The sequence below is a fragment of the Rhinoraja longicauda genome, chromosome 23 (genome assembly GCF_053455715.1).
Source record: "Rhinoraja longicauda isolate Sanriku21f chromosome 23, sRhiLon1.1, whole genome shotgun sequence".
Classification (NCBI taxonomy): domain Eukaryota; kingdom Metazoa; phylum Chordata; class Chondrichthyes; order Rajiformes; family Arhynchobatidae; genus Rhinoraja; species Rhinoraja longicauda.
This window is the reverse complement of record NC_135975.1, coordinates 23354168-23370610: the sequence shown is the minus strand read 5'-3', so window position 1 is coordinate 23370610 and position 16443 is coordinate 23354168. Positions and strand designations below refer to the sequence as shown.

Genomic DNA, 16443 nt, shown 5'->3' with positions numbered 1-16443 from the left:
GCAAGGATTGGCTGTAAAATTAAATGGAGAGAAATCTCCTGCGTCCAGGCGTCAACACCAGCTCAAACTTGATTGCTAGATATCCCGACATTTTTTAGCATTCCTATTAGAGAAGAAAATACTTTAAAAACCTCATTGGACTCTAACGTTATGTACTGGAAAAAGACACAAACTGCTGGAGTAACTCAGCAGGTCAGACATACCTGGCGAGCCTGGGTAACGTTTCAGGTCGGTACCCTTCTTCAGACATTGTAGGGTGGGGGGGGAAGGGGGGGGTGGAGAAGAGAGAAAGCTGGAAAAGAGGAGGGGCCGGACAAAGCGTGACAAGTAAAAGGTGAACACAGGCGAGGGAGGTTTTTGTATAGGCAGACGGTTGGAATAAGGCCAGAGATTTTAAAAACAGAAGGCGTGAGATGAGAGGATCGAAGAGTTGTGAATTATGAAGCTAGAGGAAGCAATGTAGTGGGAGGTGAGAAATGGGTGCTAGTCCTGGTACTGAAAAATAAGCTTAGTCCTGTACTTTTTAAAAACACAGACAGAAGAGCAGGCTAAGCATATGAAGAAAGGTGTGTCCATGAAGACCTGCCTACATCCATTGTGGTGCTCTCAAATATTCAGCTCCCAGGATATTTCAGTGAATCAGATGTTACAGGGAATTGACAGATGCCTGCAATCAAAACATTGCTTTAATTACGTCCAGCAGAAAGATATTGAGGTTTGCAAGAAGTTTCTCAGAATGAACAGGTCGACTTCAGTAGAGCAATCAAGTTGGGATAGAGTGTCTCAAAACATGGATCTGGTCTGGTGACATGGCCTGGTGGATTGGCTGGATGATGGGGCACTTAGATCCATTCAATGTCGAGAACACTGGATACATCAATTTTAGCTTCCAATGAGTCCTATTCTGCGAGGGTGGCTTACAACCCAATAGTATGATCATTGAGTTCTCCAATTTTAGGTAACCTCTAATAATCTTCTCCCCCATCTCTTCCACACTCCCTTTCCTCCCCCCCCCCCCCCACCCTCCTCTCCTGTGCTCTAATTGGACTTGCATCTATTTCTCTCCTCCCCTTCCATCAGTTCTTCCTCTGGCTTCACAATTTGCAACTTTTCAAATCCACCTGTCTCATACCACCTGCTTTAATCTCTGGGCTTTGTTCTAACCATCTGCCTATTTTAAAAAAAGACCACTTCCATGTGTTCATCAATTACCTGCCACGCTTTGACCTGCCTCTCCTCGCTTCCAGATTTCTTCCCCTCTACACAATCTGTTTGAAAAAGTGTCCTTACCCGAAATGTCACCTCTCCATGTTCCCCAGAGATGCTGCCTGACCTGCTGAGTTAATCCAGCACTTTATGTCCTTTTGTGTAAGCAAGCATCTGCAGTTCCTTGTTTCTACAACGAGTCACGGGTGTCTGCGATGGGACGATCAAGTCGTTATCCCCATCGTTATGAGGCACAGAAACACTTCATGCAAGTCGCACCAGAATCATGGACTTGAAAACCACAACCTGAGATTTTGTGTACGAGTCTTATATGAGCCATAACTTGGAGAAATTGGCACCAAACTACAAAGTGTACATCTATATTTGCATCGCCAGTCTACTCCTGGAAATGTCTAACCCTATTTCAATGATTATTGCCAAAAAGGGCACGAAAAGTGTTTTGTCTAGATTGACCTCCAGCCATGTGGAATGAGAATCTAAGCAGTGGGAAGCTGAACAAACACTCAAAGTAACCTTAGATGAACGATGAGTGCTCTGCTTTATGTACCATGCTAACATTCCTCCTTATAACAAGGATCCGTGATACCTGATTAACTATTTCATAATTTTCTGAGTGGCCTAAGAAGTTCAGCTTTACTGACATCGAATCAGAACATGTAGAGTCATTGTAGATAGAACTGAGAAATTGTAGGGGTAAAAAGACCCTAATGGGAGTTATCTACAGGCCCGCAAACAGTAGCCTGGATATAGGGTGCAAGTTGCATCAGGAGTTAAAATTGGCATCTAACAAAGGTAATGCTACAGTGGTTATGGGAAATTTCAACATGCAGGTAGACTGGGAAAAATCAGGTTGGTACTGGACCCCAAGAAGGGGCGTTTGTAGAGTGCCTCCAAGATGGATTCTTAGAGCAGCTTATACTGGAGCCTACCAGGGAGAAGGCAATTCTGGATTTAGTGTTGTGTAATTAATCAGATTTGATAAGGGAACTCAAGGTAAAGGAACCATTAGGAGGTAGTGACCATAATATGATGTTTTAATCTGCAATTTGAGAGGGAGAAGGTAAAATCGGAAGTGTCAGTATCGCAGTTGAACAAAGGGGACTATGGAGGCATGAGGGAGGAGCTGGCCAAAATTGACTGGAAAGGGACACTAGCAGGGATGACGGTGCAACAGCAATGGCAGGTATTTCTGGGAATAATCCAGAAGATGCAGGATCATTTCATTTAAAAGAGAAGAAAGATTCTCAGGGGAGTAAAGGGCGACCGTGGCTGACAAGTGAAGTCAAGAGCTTTTCAAAATAAAAGAGCAGATGTATAACATAGCAAAGATGAGCGGGAAGCCTGAGGATTGGAAAACTTTTAAAGATCAACAGAAGGTAACTAAAAAGGCAATATGGGGAGAAAAGATGAAGTATGAAGGTAAGCTAGCCAAGAATATAAAGGGGGATAGTAAAAGCTTCTTTAGATATGTGAAGAGGAAAAAATTAGGTAAGGCAAGTGTAGGTCCCTTGAAGACAGAAGCAGGTGAATTTATTATGGGGAACAAGGAAATGGCAGATGAGTTGTACAGGTACTTTGGTTCTGTCTTCATTAAGGAAGACATAATCTCCCAGATATACTAGGGGACAGAGGACCTAGGGTGATGGAGGATCTGAAGGGAATTCAGGAAATGGTGTTGGGTAGACTGATGGGACTGAAGGCAGATAAATCCCCAGGGCCTGATGGTTTGCATCCCAGGGTACTCAAGGAGGTGGCTCTAGAAATTGTGGACACATTGGTGATCATTTTCCAATGTTCTATAGATTCTGGATCAGTTCCAGAAAAGTTATCCCACTTTTTAAGAAAGGAGGGAGAGAGAAAGCAGAGAATTATAGTTCAGTTAGCCTGACATCAGTCAGTCAAGATGCTTGAGTCAATTATTAAAGATGCAATGGTGACACATTTGGATAGCAGTAATAGGATTGGTCCAAGTCAACATGGATTTATGAAGGGGAAATCATGCTTGACTATTCTTCTGGAATATTTGAGGATGTAACAAGTAAAATGGACCAAGGATGGTGGATGTGGTGTACCTCGACTTTCAGAAGCCTTTGATAAGGTCCCACACAGGAGATTAGTGGACAAAATTAGAGCACATGGTATTGGGGGTAGGGTATTGACATGGATAGAGAATTGGTTGGCAGACAGGAAACAAAGAGTAGGGATTAACGTTTCCCTTTCAGAATGGTAGGCAGTGACGAGTGGGGTGCTGCAAAGCTCAGTGCTGGGACCCAGCTATTTACAATATACATTAATGATTTAGATGAAGGAATTAAAATTAACATTAGCAAATTTGCTGATGACACAAAGCTGGGTGGCGGGGTGAACTGTGAAGAGGATGCTATGAGGATGCAGGGTGACTTGGACAGGTTGGGTGAGTGGGCAGATGCATGACAGATGCAGTATAATGTGGATAAATGTGAGGTTATCCACTTTGGTGGCAAGAACAGGAAGGCAGATTATTATCTGAATGGTGTCAGTTTCAGAAAATGGGATGTACAATGAGACCTGGGTGTCCTTGTACATCAGTCACTGAATGTAAGCATGCAGGTACAGCAGGCAGTGAAGAAAGCTCATAACGAGAGGTGTTTAGTAGAGGAGCAAAGAGATCTTTCTGCAGTTGTACAGGGCCCTGGTGAGACATCTTGTGTGCCGTTTTGGTCTCCTAATTCGAGGAAGGACATTCTTGCTCGTGAGGGAGTGCAGCGTAGATTCACGAGGTTAATTCCCGGGATGGCAGGACTGTCATATGATGAAAGAATGGAACGACTGGGCTTGTATTCACTGGAATTTAGAAGGATGAGAGGGGATCTTATAGAAACATATAAAATTATTAACGGATTGGACGCGCTAGATGCAGGAAACATGTTTCCGATGTTGGGGAAGTCCAGAACCAGGACCCATAGTTTAAGAATAAAGAGTAGGCCATTTAGAACTGAGATGAGGCAGAACTTTTTCATCCAGAGAGTTGTGAATTTGTGGAATTCTCAGCCTCAGAAGCCAATGGAGGCCGATTCACTGGAGAGCTAGGTAGAGCTCTTAGGGCTAGTGGAATCAAGGGATAGGGGGAGAAGGCAGGAACAGCGTACTGATTCTGGTTGATCAGCCATGATCACATTGAATGGCGGTGCTGGCTCGAAGGGCCGAATGGCCTACTCCTGCACTTATTGTCTATGTATCTATGCTTTTGTGTCTCTTGCCTCAGGATACAGAAACGTATTTGTTATTAACAGATGGAGCTCTGATTCATTTCAGAGTCCAGCTGCTGCTTGCTACTAGGACCTTTTTGAATTAACATCTGGGCAAATTCGATGTACATGACTTCATAGTGCTGCTGGTGTGGATGCCTAACTGAGTAATTTGGCAGTGGCAACTGTATCTCTTTTGAGCCAGCATATTTCTCCCTGCATACACTTCAGCAACAGCTGGCCTGACATGTGTGAGATTCCCCTGTGCATGTATACACTGTGGCTGAAAGGAACAATATACACGTGTGCCAGAAAAAAAAAGAGAAATAAGGCATTTAGCAGATTGTAGCCTGTGTTGATTCTGGATTATAGACCTAGGTCACAGATTAATTGAAAGAAAATGACATTTACCAAAAAAAACCTGCATTGTATACAATTTTATTTGTTTCTATTGTCATTTGGTGTAAGTAAATGTAGTTTTCTGTTATAAATGTATATTTATGGCTCCAGATTAGCTGTAAAAACATACTTTTACTAATATTGGCCAAAAGTATTTGCTGCATCAGAACTTAGCATGATGCATGTGTGCCAGGTATCTGAAGGATGTATGCAATTCATTGCAAATCGGAGTGCACAAACATTGAATTAGATTAATTATCCACAAAAGTGGCTTTATTGCATTTTAAGTACAAGCATGAGTTTTTATCAAGGTTAATTCAAAATAATTTTGTACGTTCTCAATCAGGTACACTTTTGAAAGTGATTATGACTTTCAAATACCGATCTTTTTTCGCAAATGAAGCAATCTGAATCTATTAGAGATTAATAGAGTAATTTGTTCATTATGGTTATTCAGTTAACAGAAATTTGCCTTTACAGAATTCAATACTCAAAAATTTGAGACATGGAATAAGATTCACTTTCATGGAATTCATGTAAAAAAAGTAAATAAATAAACACAAAAATATTGGCATTTAGAGTATCATGTTGGAAAATGTGAGGTTATCCATTTATGATTTTGGAATGAAAAAGAAAACTATTATTTAAATTGTGTGAGATGACAAAATGTTGCACAATGTGGTGATCTTGGGATCCTAGTAAATGAACCAAAAAAAAAGTTAGCATCAGATACACCAGGTATTTGTGGAAGGCTGTGGAATATTGGCCTTTGTTGAAAGGGGTATGAGCTGTGCAAATAGGGATATTTGGATGCAACTTTACAAGGTGGTGATGACATTGCACCTGGAGTATTGTACACAGTTTTGTTATTATTTAAAAAATGATATTCTTGCATTGAAAACAGTAGTCATCCCCTGATGAGGGAGGGATGGGTTATGTTTGTAGGAAACAGTTTGCATCCTGATTTTCTGTACCAGGAAGCCTCAGCATCTGTGCATGTGTCAAGAAACTTGGTTATAAAAAAAAAATGTTTAATTACTTCTTATCACATAAATTACGTGAAAGTGCCTCTTTCTGTGCCTAGTTCTTATATTTTTAGATTCTTGTTTTTGCAGAGGTAATAAGGATTTTTTTTCTGCATTTATATTGCACTGTCTGTATTCTGTGGATGTCACAAGAGAGTTCTTAAGTGACCCAATTGTGAATCAGATTGCAGCACAGGAAACCAGGAGGCATGCTGAAAATTTCATATTTAATTTTGCATGCTTTTTAAACATAGGTTTGGAATTGGCACACAGGAGAATGCAAAGTCCTTGAAGGGCACACTGAACAAGTGAAAAACTTTAAGCTGTTGAGAGGATCCCAGCTTCTGTCCTGGTCCTTTGATGGCACCATGAAGGTAAGGAATTTGTTATTTTAATTAGAGTTGAATATATTAAGTCATAGTTATTTTGCAATTTTGGTTTGTGGCAAAATTACACACAAAAGTTAGGTGTGGAGAAATAAATTGAATTGATATAATTTGATTATTTTTGAAACTAACATCATCATTTGGAGGATTTTTGTATTTGTTTTTTTAAACCCAATGATGCCATCGTATCAGAAAGTTAGATAAAACATGCTCACATCTATCTTTGAAATCTGCTTGTTGCAAAAAAATATGACCTATTACTTTCCAAAAGAAAGTAATAGCATGCTTTTCTTCTAGCAATGCTTAGTGGGGTTTTGAGGCCTGCCTGAATGCACGCTGTGGCGATGTGGGGTGTCAGATGTTAGGAAGTGCCCTCCCTTTGGGCCTAGGTCCACCTGCAGCTGCAGCATTGGTGCAGTCAGCAGGGTGACGCAGCAAGGGGAGACTTTGTTGTTTCTTGGCTCGTATCAAACTCCCATAATTCTAATGGCAGGCTTCCTGATAAGTTCAATTTGAAAGAAAGCCAGGAGTGAAAAATCTGTAGCTGAGGAGCTGCGTTTTTTAATCCATGGTGAACATTTGAAGGAAACAAATGTCATGTAAGACATATTCTAGCCAAACCAGCTCCAGGAAACAAAGACAGAAAGATTCAGCAAGTCAGGCTGAGTGGAAAGAGAAATGCTCAATGCTTTTGTTCTGTGTTCTTCGTTGACTGTCTTTCTTTTCAGAGCTGTTGCCTGATCTCTTGAGTTTTTGCCACAAGTTCTGCCTTTGTTTCAGAATTTCAGCACCTAATAATTTTCAGCTATGGAATGCTGCAGAGTTGTTTTGTGAAGACTTGAATTAAAGATCATTGTTTTATTTTTGTAGAGTGCAATCTGAGTTTTTTGAAACTCTACAAGGGCAAGTAGTAAAACATAAACTTAAACTGTATCTATTTTTGGATACAATCATTAATGTAACCCTGAGTTGTATGTAAATCTGACACTCGTCAGATGTGAAACATACACTGTTTCCAGATTTGTCTCATAGTTTCTCCTATAGGACAATCAGATACGTTAGCCATGATGTGCAAATTCAGGGCTGATGCCGACAAGTCAGGCTTTAGGATGTCCTGGCCCTCTGTCACTTTTGTTTTTGAGCAAGATATTTTTGCTGTTGGGCTAGTTTGTCACTGAAGCCTTTAGCACATGGCACCAAGAGGATTCAGTTCAGCAACATCAGTCTACTACATTTGGATGAGGCAGGTCGGTGTATATGGGTATCAAGAAGATGGAAGATGCTGAAATCTATCTCTCACGGGGTCTTTACCATTCCTCCTGAACCCTCTCTGACGCTGAGCAGACTGTCTTCAGCAGAGGTCTCACCTTGGACCCTTATGCCTGCAACATAGTGAGATCTGTGGTCCACATGATGTCGAATCCATCCTCTTCCAACTCCAGGCCCGATTTCTCAGTGGGGATTCCTCACTCCTAACTGACAACCCCTTCTCCAGTCTTCAGCACTCCCCTTCCTCTTAGACGTCCCCATCGGGCCTTTTACCTTCTCTTTATCTATTACATTTACTAACACAACGTTGACCACCTTGACTTCTCTCCTCACCCACTCCATCCTCACTCCTCCAAACACAAACTCATTCAGACCAATCCCCACTTCGACATCAGCCCCGCAGATAAGAATAGCGCTGTTATATTCTGGTGCACTGACCTCTACTTTGCAGAAGCCAGATGGCGTCTTTCTGGCACTTCCTCATGCCTCTCTCTGGACAAAACATTGGGCCACCACCTCTCTGACCTTTACAGATAACATCACATAAGGGGATCTCCCATCCACAACCTTCAATCTCATAGTGCACCAATTCTGCATTGTCTGTTTCCATCTCTTACCAAAGATATAAACAGGATTACTCTGGTAAGCTCATTGTTTCTGCCTGTTCTTTTCCCAGTGAACTATTTTCTTCACATCTGGACTCTATGCTATCTCCCTTGTGCAGTCCCTTCGCACTTCCATGTGGAACATTTCTCTTGCCCTCCATCATTGTGATAACTTCCAATTCCCTGGTTCCAAATGGTTTACCTTTATAATGGACGTCGAGTCTCTATACCCCTCCGTTACATCAGGGAGGTCTCAGGACCATCTGTTTCTTTCTTGAACAAAGACCCAACCAATTCTCCCCACTAACACTTGGCAGAACCTGTCCTTACCCTCAACAACATCACTATTGATTCCTCTCACTTTGCACAGATCAAGGGGGTAGCCAAGGGCATTCGCATGGGTATGTTTGTCCTTTGGTTGTATGCAGCAGTCCTTGTTCCAAGTCCATTCTGTCATCCCACCCCTCCAGCTCTCCCATTGCTACATTGATGACCCATTGATGCTGCCCCCTGCACTTTTCGAGAACTCACCAATTTCATCCACCATACCATCTCCCACCCGAATCTTGTAAGGGTGCCATTCCTATGTCTTCATTTCCCCATCTGCATCATATCTGTTCTTAAGTTGAGGCTTTCTGCACTGAACTCCTCCCTCCAGAAATGCGGCTTCCCCAAGTGTAGCTTCCCCTTTGCCATTGTTGATGGAGCCCTCACACTCATTTCCTCCATTTCCCACATATCTGCTCTGACAACATCCCTCTTTACACCTTTTCCCTCCACGGATGCTGCTTGACCCTCTGAATTCTTTGAGCATTTTGTTTTACAAGTTTGTAAGTGTTGGGGAGATGGAAGGATGAGCATGGATGGCAGGCTGGCCCGACTCGGTACATTCTGTGCCATTTTTTCCAACCTACCAAGTTTGCCGTGAAACTGCAATATTTATGTGTTATTATTATTTCTTGCCTTTCTCCCTATAAGTGTTCCATTTTCAAGATACCATCACTCAATCTAAAGCCCTCCGCTATCTTGTGCACAATAATAGGACAACTGCAAAAGATAAGCTCTTGGCAAACTGAGAAAGGAAGCAATTTTACAGCATCTGTTAAAACTCAATTTTCCATTTTTCTGCTGTAGTTTTACTTTCTTTGTTCCTGGATTATTGAAATAACCCTCAGTGATTCATAATCCTTTATGCAGACCACCTTAATCTACAAAATACATTTCTGTGATTATCTTCATGTGCATAAGTGATACAATGGTATCCACTCATTTCCTTGCAATGATATTTGTTCAATGTTATCCACATTTTATGTTCTCATTTTTCTTTGTAGTCTTTATAAGCTCGGCACACAAGTATTTTACTCTCCAAAGTAAATATCTTACAGATGATTTAATTTCTACGAAACCATTTAGTAAAATTCCCAGTTTAGTGAATCATTTATGAAGATAAATGTTACTTTTTACTATCTTTTAAGTAAACGGCACAACCTTTTTATTTGTTACGCAGTTCTAGGCCATTTTGCACTCTGTCTTTGAGCAGAGAGAGAAAGAAAACACAAGTGCCTATGACCTTTTTGATGGTGACAACAATTTTGTTGTCTGAATATTGGCTCTGCATATCATTGGCAAACAGATTGAGAACTGATGTGTACTGCTGGTGATAACACCATGCAAAACCAAATTGATATTTTATAATAGATTTCCACATTATTATTTACTTATTATTGTATTATTATTGTATATTTGAGGGACCAGTACCAGCAAAGGCAATACTAACTGTCAAAAGCAGCAGTAGCAAAGGCCTTGAGAGTAAAGCTACTTTGCTGCTATCTGATATGGACGAATGTGTTGGTTGACTATAGAGAACAGAGGAGATGTGATAAATAGATGTGCTGAAATGCTAATCAGGATAAATGTGCAACTCCCATTTCTTTATTCGGTTCAACTGGGATGTTCTTATCCTTAATTATTTATATTTTTTCACTTTATTTCCTTCGCTTCATATTAGTTGCATGAATATATAATTTTACATATTAGAGTAAGCAATGTGTGTATAATATCTGATGACATAAGGTTGTAACAAGCAGCTCTATTCTGATTTGCCGGACAAGATTTTATTCGGCACCTGTAAGTCAAGGGTTGTGCTTGGCTATGAAAAAGTCAGCTTAGAATGTGTAAATAAAGTAAAGAAATTATTTCAAAATGTGTTCATGAATGATAAATATTGAAAGTGCATGTGTTATCCTGATAACATAAACAGAAAGTTAAGGACATTTTATAGATAGCAAAGCTCTGCCCAGAATTATGTACATTAGCATCAGGACTTTTAAAGATAATTTCATGAATCTGTTTCTTAAGAAAGAAATAACACGCAATTTCTGGAATATTCATCTCAACAATGGCTTGCTTATATTCATTAAATTAAAATATGAAATCTATGACTCAAGTGGAAGTGGTACATAGAATTCCAATTGGTAGATTATCATCTCAGAGTTGCAGCAAATTGAAATGCTAGTTTGGTATTGGTGAGGTCTGCTAATTAACAGGAATTGAAACTGGCTGGCAACGTGCTTCTATCTAGGAAAAACCCAATAACCATGTTTGGGAGGGGATCTGTGGCTATGTAAGATTTTTGTTTTGAATGCCCAGTATAATTGGCTCAGATTTTGGTGCTAGAGATGAACAAAAAGTACCAGCCGATTCTTGCAAACACACGAAAATGAGGAGAGTTAGGACCAGTGTACACAGGGCAAGCAGCTGGGTGCTCCCTCTAAAGGTCTGCGGAATGCATGGAGACAACCTGGATGTGTAAGTTATATTGGTGAATTCAATATAAAACTGCACCGTGCACATTGATAAGGAAGAATGGGCTTGAAAGAGAGAAATGCAAGAGGGGAAAAATATTTATTTTTAAAAAACCTTTGCTTCATTAGCTCCAACAATAATTAAAATTTGATGGAATGAGACTCCATATTTGTAAAAGTAATTTTCCAGTGCCAGGGGCATTGTTTGCATTAATGAAGACATCACACTATAAAGCGTTAAAAGGCATTTGAAAATGGTCGATCTCCAACTTTTTCTGACAGGTTAGGTGGGTACTATTTGGGTTAGTTTCATAAGTTCGTGCTCAGATTTTGAGGTAGGTGTGATCATCAGTATTCATTATACCTAATAAATAAATCGGACTTAAACGTCAAGTGTCTTCATAGCCTCCATTAAATGCAAAAAGATGATGTTCAAATTGTCATTCTTCTCTGGAATCATTACAAGTCTCATTTCTTACTGAGAGTTTTCAGGTGCATGCATAAATGTATAACAAATATTATTTAGCTGCAGTTTGTAGGCTAACCCTCAGCTAAGGTGTGAATAACTTTATCTCTGAATACCGCGTTGACCAACGAAAAATATTTTAATGCTCAAGGAGCATTAAACTTCATAAAGAATATTGGGTTTCAGATACCTAAACTGGATTTTGGCCTCCATCAATTCTGCTTGTGTGTATAGATGCATTAATTAACTACCCATTTTTTAATTTGTTCGAGACCTTTTTGCAGGATCAGAATTCTATTTATTCTTCATAACAACAATGTAATTACTGTGTTAGTAATAATTTCTAACAAGTTTTACATGGACATTTTGTTTAGCATTCAGGATGCCATCACAAATCAGTGCAAAATCCAGTCTAAATTAGGTCATTTGTATTATTGGTGGTACTGCTGTGCCAAGAACCTGAAGCAAATGTAGTTGTGAATCAACCCAGGGCTTGTTGTGAGGGTTGTTGTTGGGCAGTCTGGGGTGAGCAATGTGAACAGCCATATTGAGATATGAGACTCTGATATGAGGCACTGCGATATGAGACTCTAGACTACACCTTGGTCGCAGCCCAAGGGGATGATGGGGATTGGCTCCAGGTGTTGACACAGCGCCCCATTCATACGTTCATAGGAGCAGAATTAGGCCCATCAAGTCTACTCCGCCATTCAATCATGGCTGATGTATCTCTCCTCCTAACCCATTCTCCTGCCTTCTCCCCATAACCCCTGACACCTGTAACTAAAAAAATATCCATTGACTTAGCCACCACAGCTTTCTGTGGCAAATAATTCCACAGATTCCCCTCTGACTAAAGAAATTCCTTCTCATCTCCTTGCTGAAGGAACGTCCTTTACTTCTGAGGCCCTAGGCTCTCCCACTAGTGGAAACATCCTCTCCACATCCACTCTATTGACACATCCTGTTGGACATCACATCACGCAAGTGCTGTCTTCCCCTACATTTGTTTGGTTGCACAGCTCTCCCTAGCCTGAAGATTTCTCTCGCAACATTGTTGAGCTTGTTACTACAGTGGAGTGCCTGGGCTGTGGGGAGCTGTTCAGCCAAACAGTGTGAGGTAGACAGCAGCTTCTAACATAATAACAGAGAGGTGAGGAGAGAGTGGCATGTCAACTCATGGAATAGATGTTGCCAGACCCCAGCCATGGCTTACTGTGTTGGACAGGGTGCAGCCCCATCCTCGCCTCTTAGCTCTGAATGGCAAACTGCTCATCTAACACCAGCCCTCACACCAGTCTCTCCATACCAGTCCCATCATTGTTGTGAAAGCATCAGTGAAGGTCAGGTATCATGCCCAGATTCCCAGACATGAGGGTGCAAAAGCAGGGAGGGCAGAGGTTCACATTTCATTCCTGGCACAATGGATACATTATTTTGAACTTCAAGGACTTATGTACTTGAGTGTTTAAAGTAGAACTAAGAATGCTGTAAGGAATCAGTGCTCTGCAAAGTGATCCTCAGTGTGGTACCAGCATACTTGCAAATTATGAATTGGTCTTCCTGTTTAAAATATATTGGGTGTTGGATATTTTAAGCTTTAATCTCAGGTTTTATTGAATTAAGGAAGTTCAGCTAAGTTGGGGTTTAACTGTGCTGATTCAGACTTAAATCTAACTTGAGACATCAAGTGTTGATAAAGAAAAATCAATCATAGCTCATGCAAATACAGATTATGTGATCAATACACATTTGGTGTTACAGTTTTACAATGACTCTCTTCTTTAGTCTTCGTTCAGACGTGCCCTAAATCTCACCAAAAAAATTGCTTTAACAATTCAGGTGTGGAACTTTGCAACTGGCGAGTTGGTGAAGAACTTTGATTGCCATGATGGAGCGGTTCTATCGTGCGATGTGTCACCTGATGGCAGTAAAGTTGTTTCTGCTTCTGCTGATAAAAGTGCCAAGGTTGGTGTCTATTTTCCTTCTAAAATATGAATTGGTCTTCCTCTTTGAAATGAAGTGGGTGTTTGATATTTAAAGCATTAATATCAGGTTTTATTGAATTGAGGAGGTTCAGCTAAGTTGCAGTTTAATTGTGCTGATTCAGACTTAAATCGAGCATGAGCCATCAAGTCAGTGAACTAAATATCTATCATTGTACTAAAAAATAATGAATCTGCTTTCTTCGTAAGGCTGGGACTGTAATTCAGAAGGGAAATAAATCTATTGATTTGTGTGTGATGCTATCTTAATCAGATCATCTGACTATGGTCAAAAATCATTTTTTCACAGATTTTAATATGAGCAATTCATAATTGTATTGATATATTCTGTATGTTCATAAATAAGAAATTGGGCATTGACAGGCAAAAAAATCACTGGTGCACACAATACTATTTGTTTTGTATGTTCATAAAGCATAGGTGCAGAAGTAGGCCATTTGGCCCATCAAGTCTACTCCACCATTCAATTATGACTAATCTATCTTTCTCTCTCACCCCATTCTCCAGCTTTATCCCCTTAGCTTGACACCCTTACTAATCAAGAATCTGTCAATCTCCAACTAAAATATACCCAATAACTTGGCCTCCACAGCTGTCTGTTGCAATGAATTTCACAGATTCGCCACCCAGTGACTAAAGAAGGGCTTGTTTCCATGTTGTATCTCTAATCTAAACTGAATTAAAAAGTGTGAGGTGATGCATTTTATAAGGAAGAGGAAAGTATACAGTAAATAGCAGGTCCCCTGAGAATATTGATGTACAGTGGGATCATGAGGTACAACATAGTTCTTTGGAAGTGACAACACATGGATAGGATGGCAAAGAATGTCTTCATCAGTTGGATGTTGAATGTAAAGGTTGCTGTGTCTTGTTGCCACTGGTAAAACTTTGGTTGGGCTACATTTGAGGTAACATGCAGTTCTGCTTGCCAAACTATATAGGAAGGATAAAAGAGGTTTACCAGGATGTTACCTTAATTGAAGTATATTGGCTCTTTGCTATAAAGAGAGGTTGGATAAACTAGTCTTGTTTTCTCTGAAGCATAGGGAACCGGGGGACGATTTGACAGAAGTATATAAAATTATGAGAGGCAAAGGTAGGATACATAATCAGTTTTTTTTCTTCCAAAGTTGAAATGTCAGATACCACTTTGGGTGGGGATAGATGGGGGAAATGTTCAAAGGAGATTTGTAAACCAGATATTTTTACACAGTGTTACATGCCTGGAGGACGTTCCCAGAGGAGATAGAAGAATCAGATGCACTGGCAATGTTTCAGCCGCATTTAGACAGACATGTGAACAGGCAGGGGATAGAAGAACATGGTCCAGTTGCAGGCTGATGGGATTAAATTATATCGGAATTGTAATCAGCGGAGACATGGTGGGCTGAAGGGCCTGTTCCAATGCTGTTCTGTGTTATGTTGTATGTAGAGGTGCTTACTTTGCAGATGTTGCGTGTAGAACCCATTCTTCCATTAACTTCAGTGAACAAATCAACAATGGCTTGGAGCTCAGCCTCGGAATACGTCTGCAGGAAGTATGTTGGAAGTGAGGTGTATGTTGGAGGTGAGATTGAAAATGACATAGCTTCAATTGATACTTCCATCACTGAGATTGGCTCTATTGTTGACCTACGTCCTGAATGGCATCGTAAAGCACCTAAATTTAAGGACAATATTCCACATGGTTGATGGAGTTAAAGCTTTGAGTGGCGTTGAAAAAGGCCAGGGTTGGTGCTGATCCCTGCATGTCTCCTGAAGATATCTGGCAGTGAAGATCATGCCTGATCACGTCATGCCTGGATGATGAAATGAACATGAAGTAACTCAGCGGCACAGGCAGCATCACTGGAGAGATGGTGACGTTTCGGGTCGAGACCCTTCTTCAGACCCAACCCGAAATATCACCATTCCTTCTCTCCAGAGATGCTGCCTTTCCCATTGAGTTACTCCAGCATTTTGTGTTTATCTTCGATTTAAACTAGCATCTTCAGTTCTTTCCTACACACATTACAATTCAGGCAGCAGCTCCTTGGCTGCTGGGAGGCAGTTGAGAAGAACCCTGGCAATGACCCTGGCAGACGACCCTCCTACAGTTATCACAGTCAGAGCTGACTCCTTTTTTTGAAGATTGTCACGATTGCAGCGCCTCTGAGATCTCCTGGTATATCCTCCTCTTGCCTGAGCTGGGCGATGAGACTGGATTTGTGATTGAAGCTTTTTACCACCAGGTTATGGCAGTGAGGAGTTTCAGCAGCAACACTGCTGAGAGGGTCTGCCTCAATGCCTTGTTTCTTTAGTTAGACTGTGGCTTTTTGATGACTTGTTGGTCAGGAGTGGCAGGGAGGCTGTACCAAAAAGGCTGCTATGGGATGAAGTAGTCAAAGTCAGAGCAGCTTTTGAGGGGGTCTTTGAACTGTTCTTTGTCGTGGGTGCAGACTTCCTCTCTGTCCTTAAAAATAAAAATCACCTCCAATCTTGGTTGTCAGTGGTGCAGGTACTTGAAAGCTTGAATTGTAGATGCTTTTTCCAGGATTGCCGAGCTTGTTCATGTCACAATGCCAGCGAATTATTGGGCCTCATGCCCTTTCTCCACTTGCCATCTGTCCTTCAGCTAAAGCATTTTCAGTGACATACCAACATTACAATTTGTCTTGCATGTTAAAAATAATAACACATTTGATCTTAATTAAAATATAAATTGATTTTTACATTTAGCAATTAAGGGTGCAAGTACATCTTTTGGAACCATCAAAATATTTAGAAGCACTTGACAATTTAGGCAGCGGTTGAGTGTTCTCTACATGACGATTTCTGTTTTCTACTGACATGAACTGAAAAGCTGTTTCCGAGAATGGAGAGTCTCAACTTGAGAGCAGATGTGGTGGAGACAGTGAAATTGAGAGTAGGGGATGGCATCTTTGTCAGAGATGGTGTAGGAGGAGGTGTAGATAATTGTGGGAGTCAGTGGATTTATAGTAGATGTCAGTCCATAGTCTGTCTCCTGTGACGGAGACAGTGATCAAGGA

General features: G+C 40.8%; 1 protein-coding gene across 6 annotated transcripts in view; it reads left to right on the top strand.

Moving 5' to 3' along the window:
• apaf1 (apoptotic peptidase activating factor 1) overlaps nucleotides 1–16443 on the top strand; it is a 158878-nt gene that overhangs the window by 102665 nt on the left and 39770 nt on the right. For all 6 annotated transcript variants that reach the window (XM_078419849.1, XM_078419847.1, XM_078419848.1 and 3 more), the window contains 2 exons: nucleotides 6133–6252; nucleotides 13251–13376. In XM_078419849.1, coding sequence (XP_078275975.1) covers nucleotides 6133–6252; nucleotides 13251–13376 — 246 coding nt within the window. The remainder of the gene's footprint in view (nucleotides 1–6132; nucleotides 6253–13250; nucleotides 13377–16443) is intronic.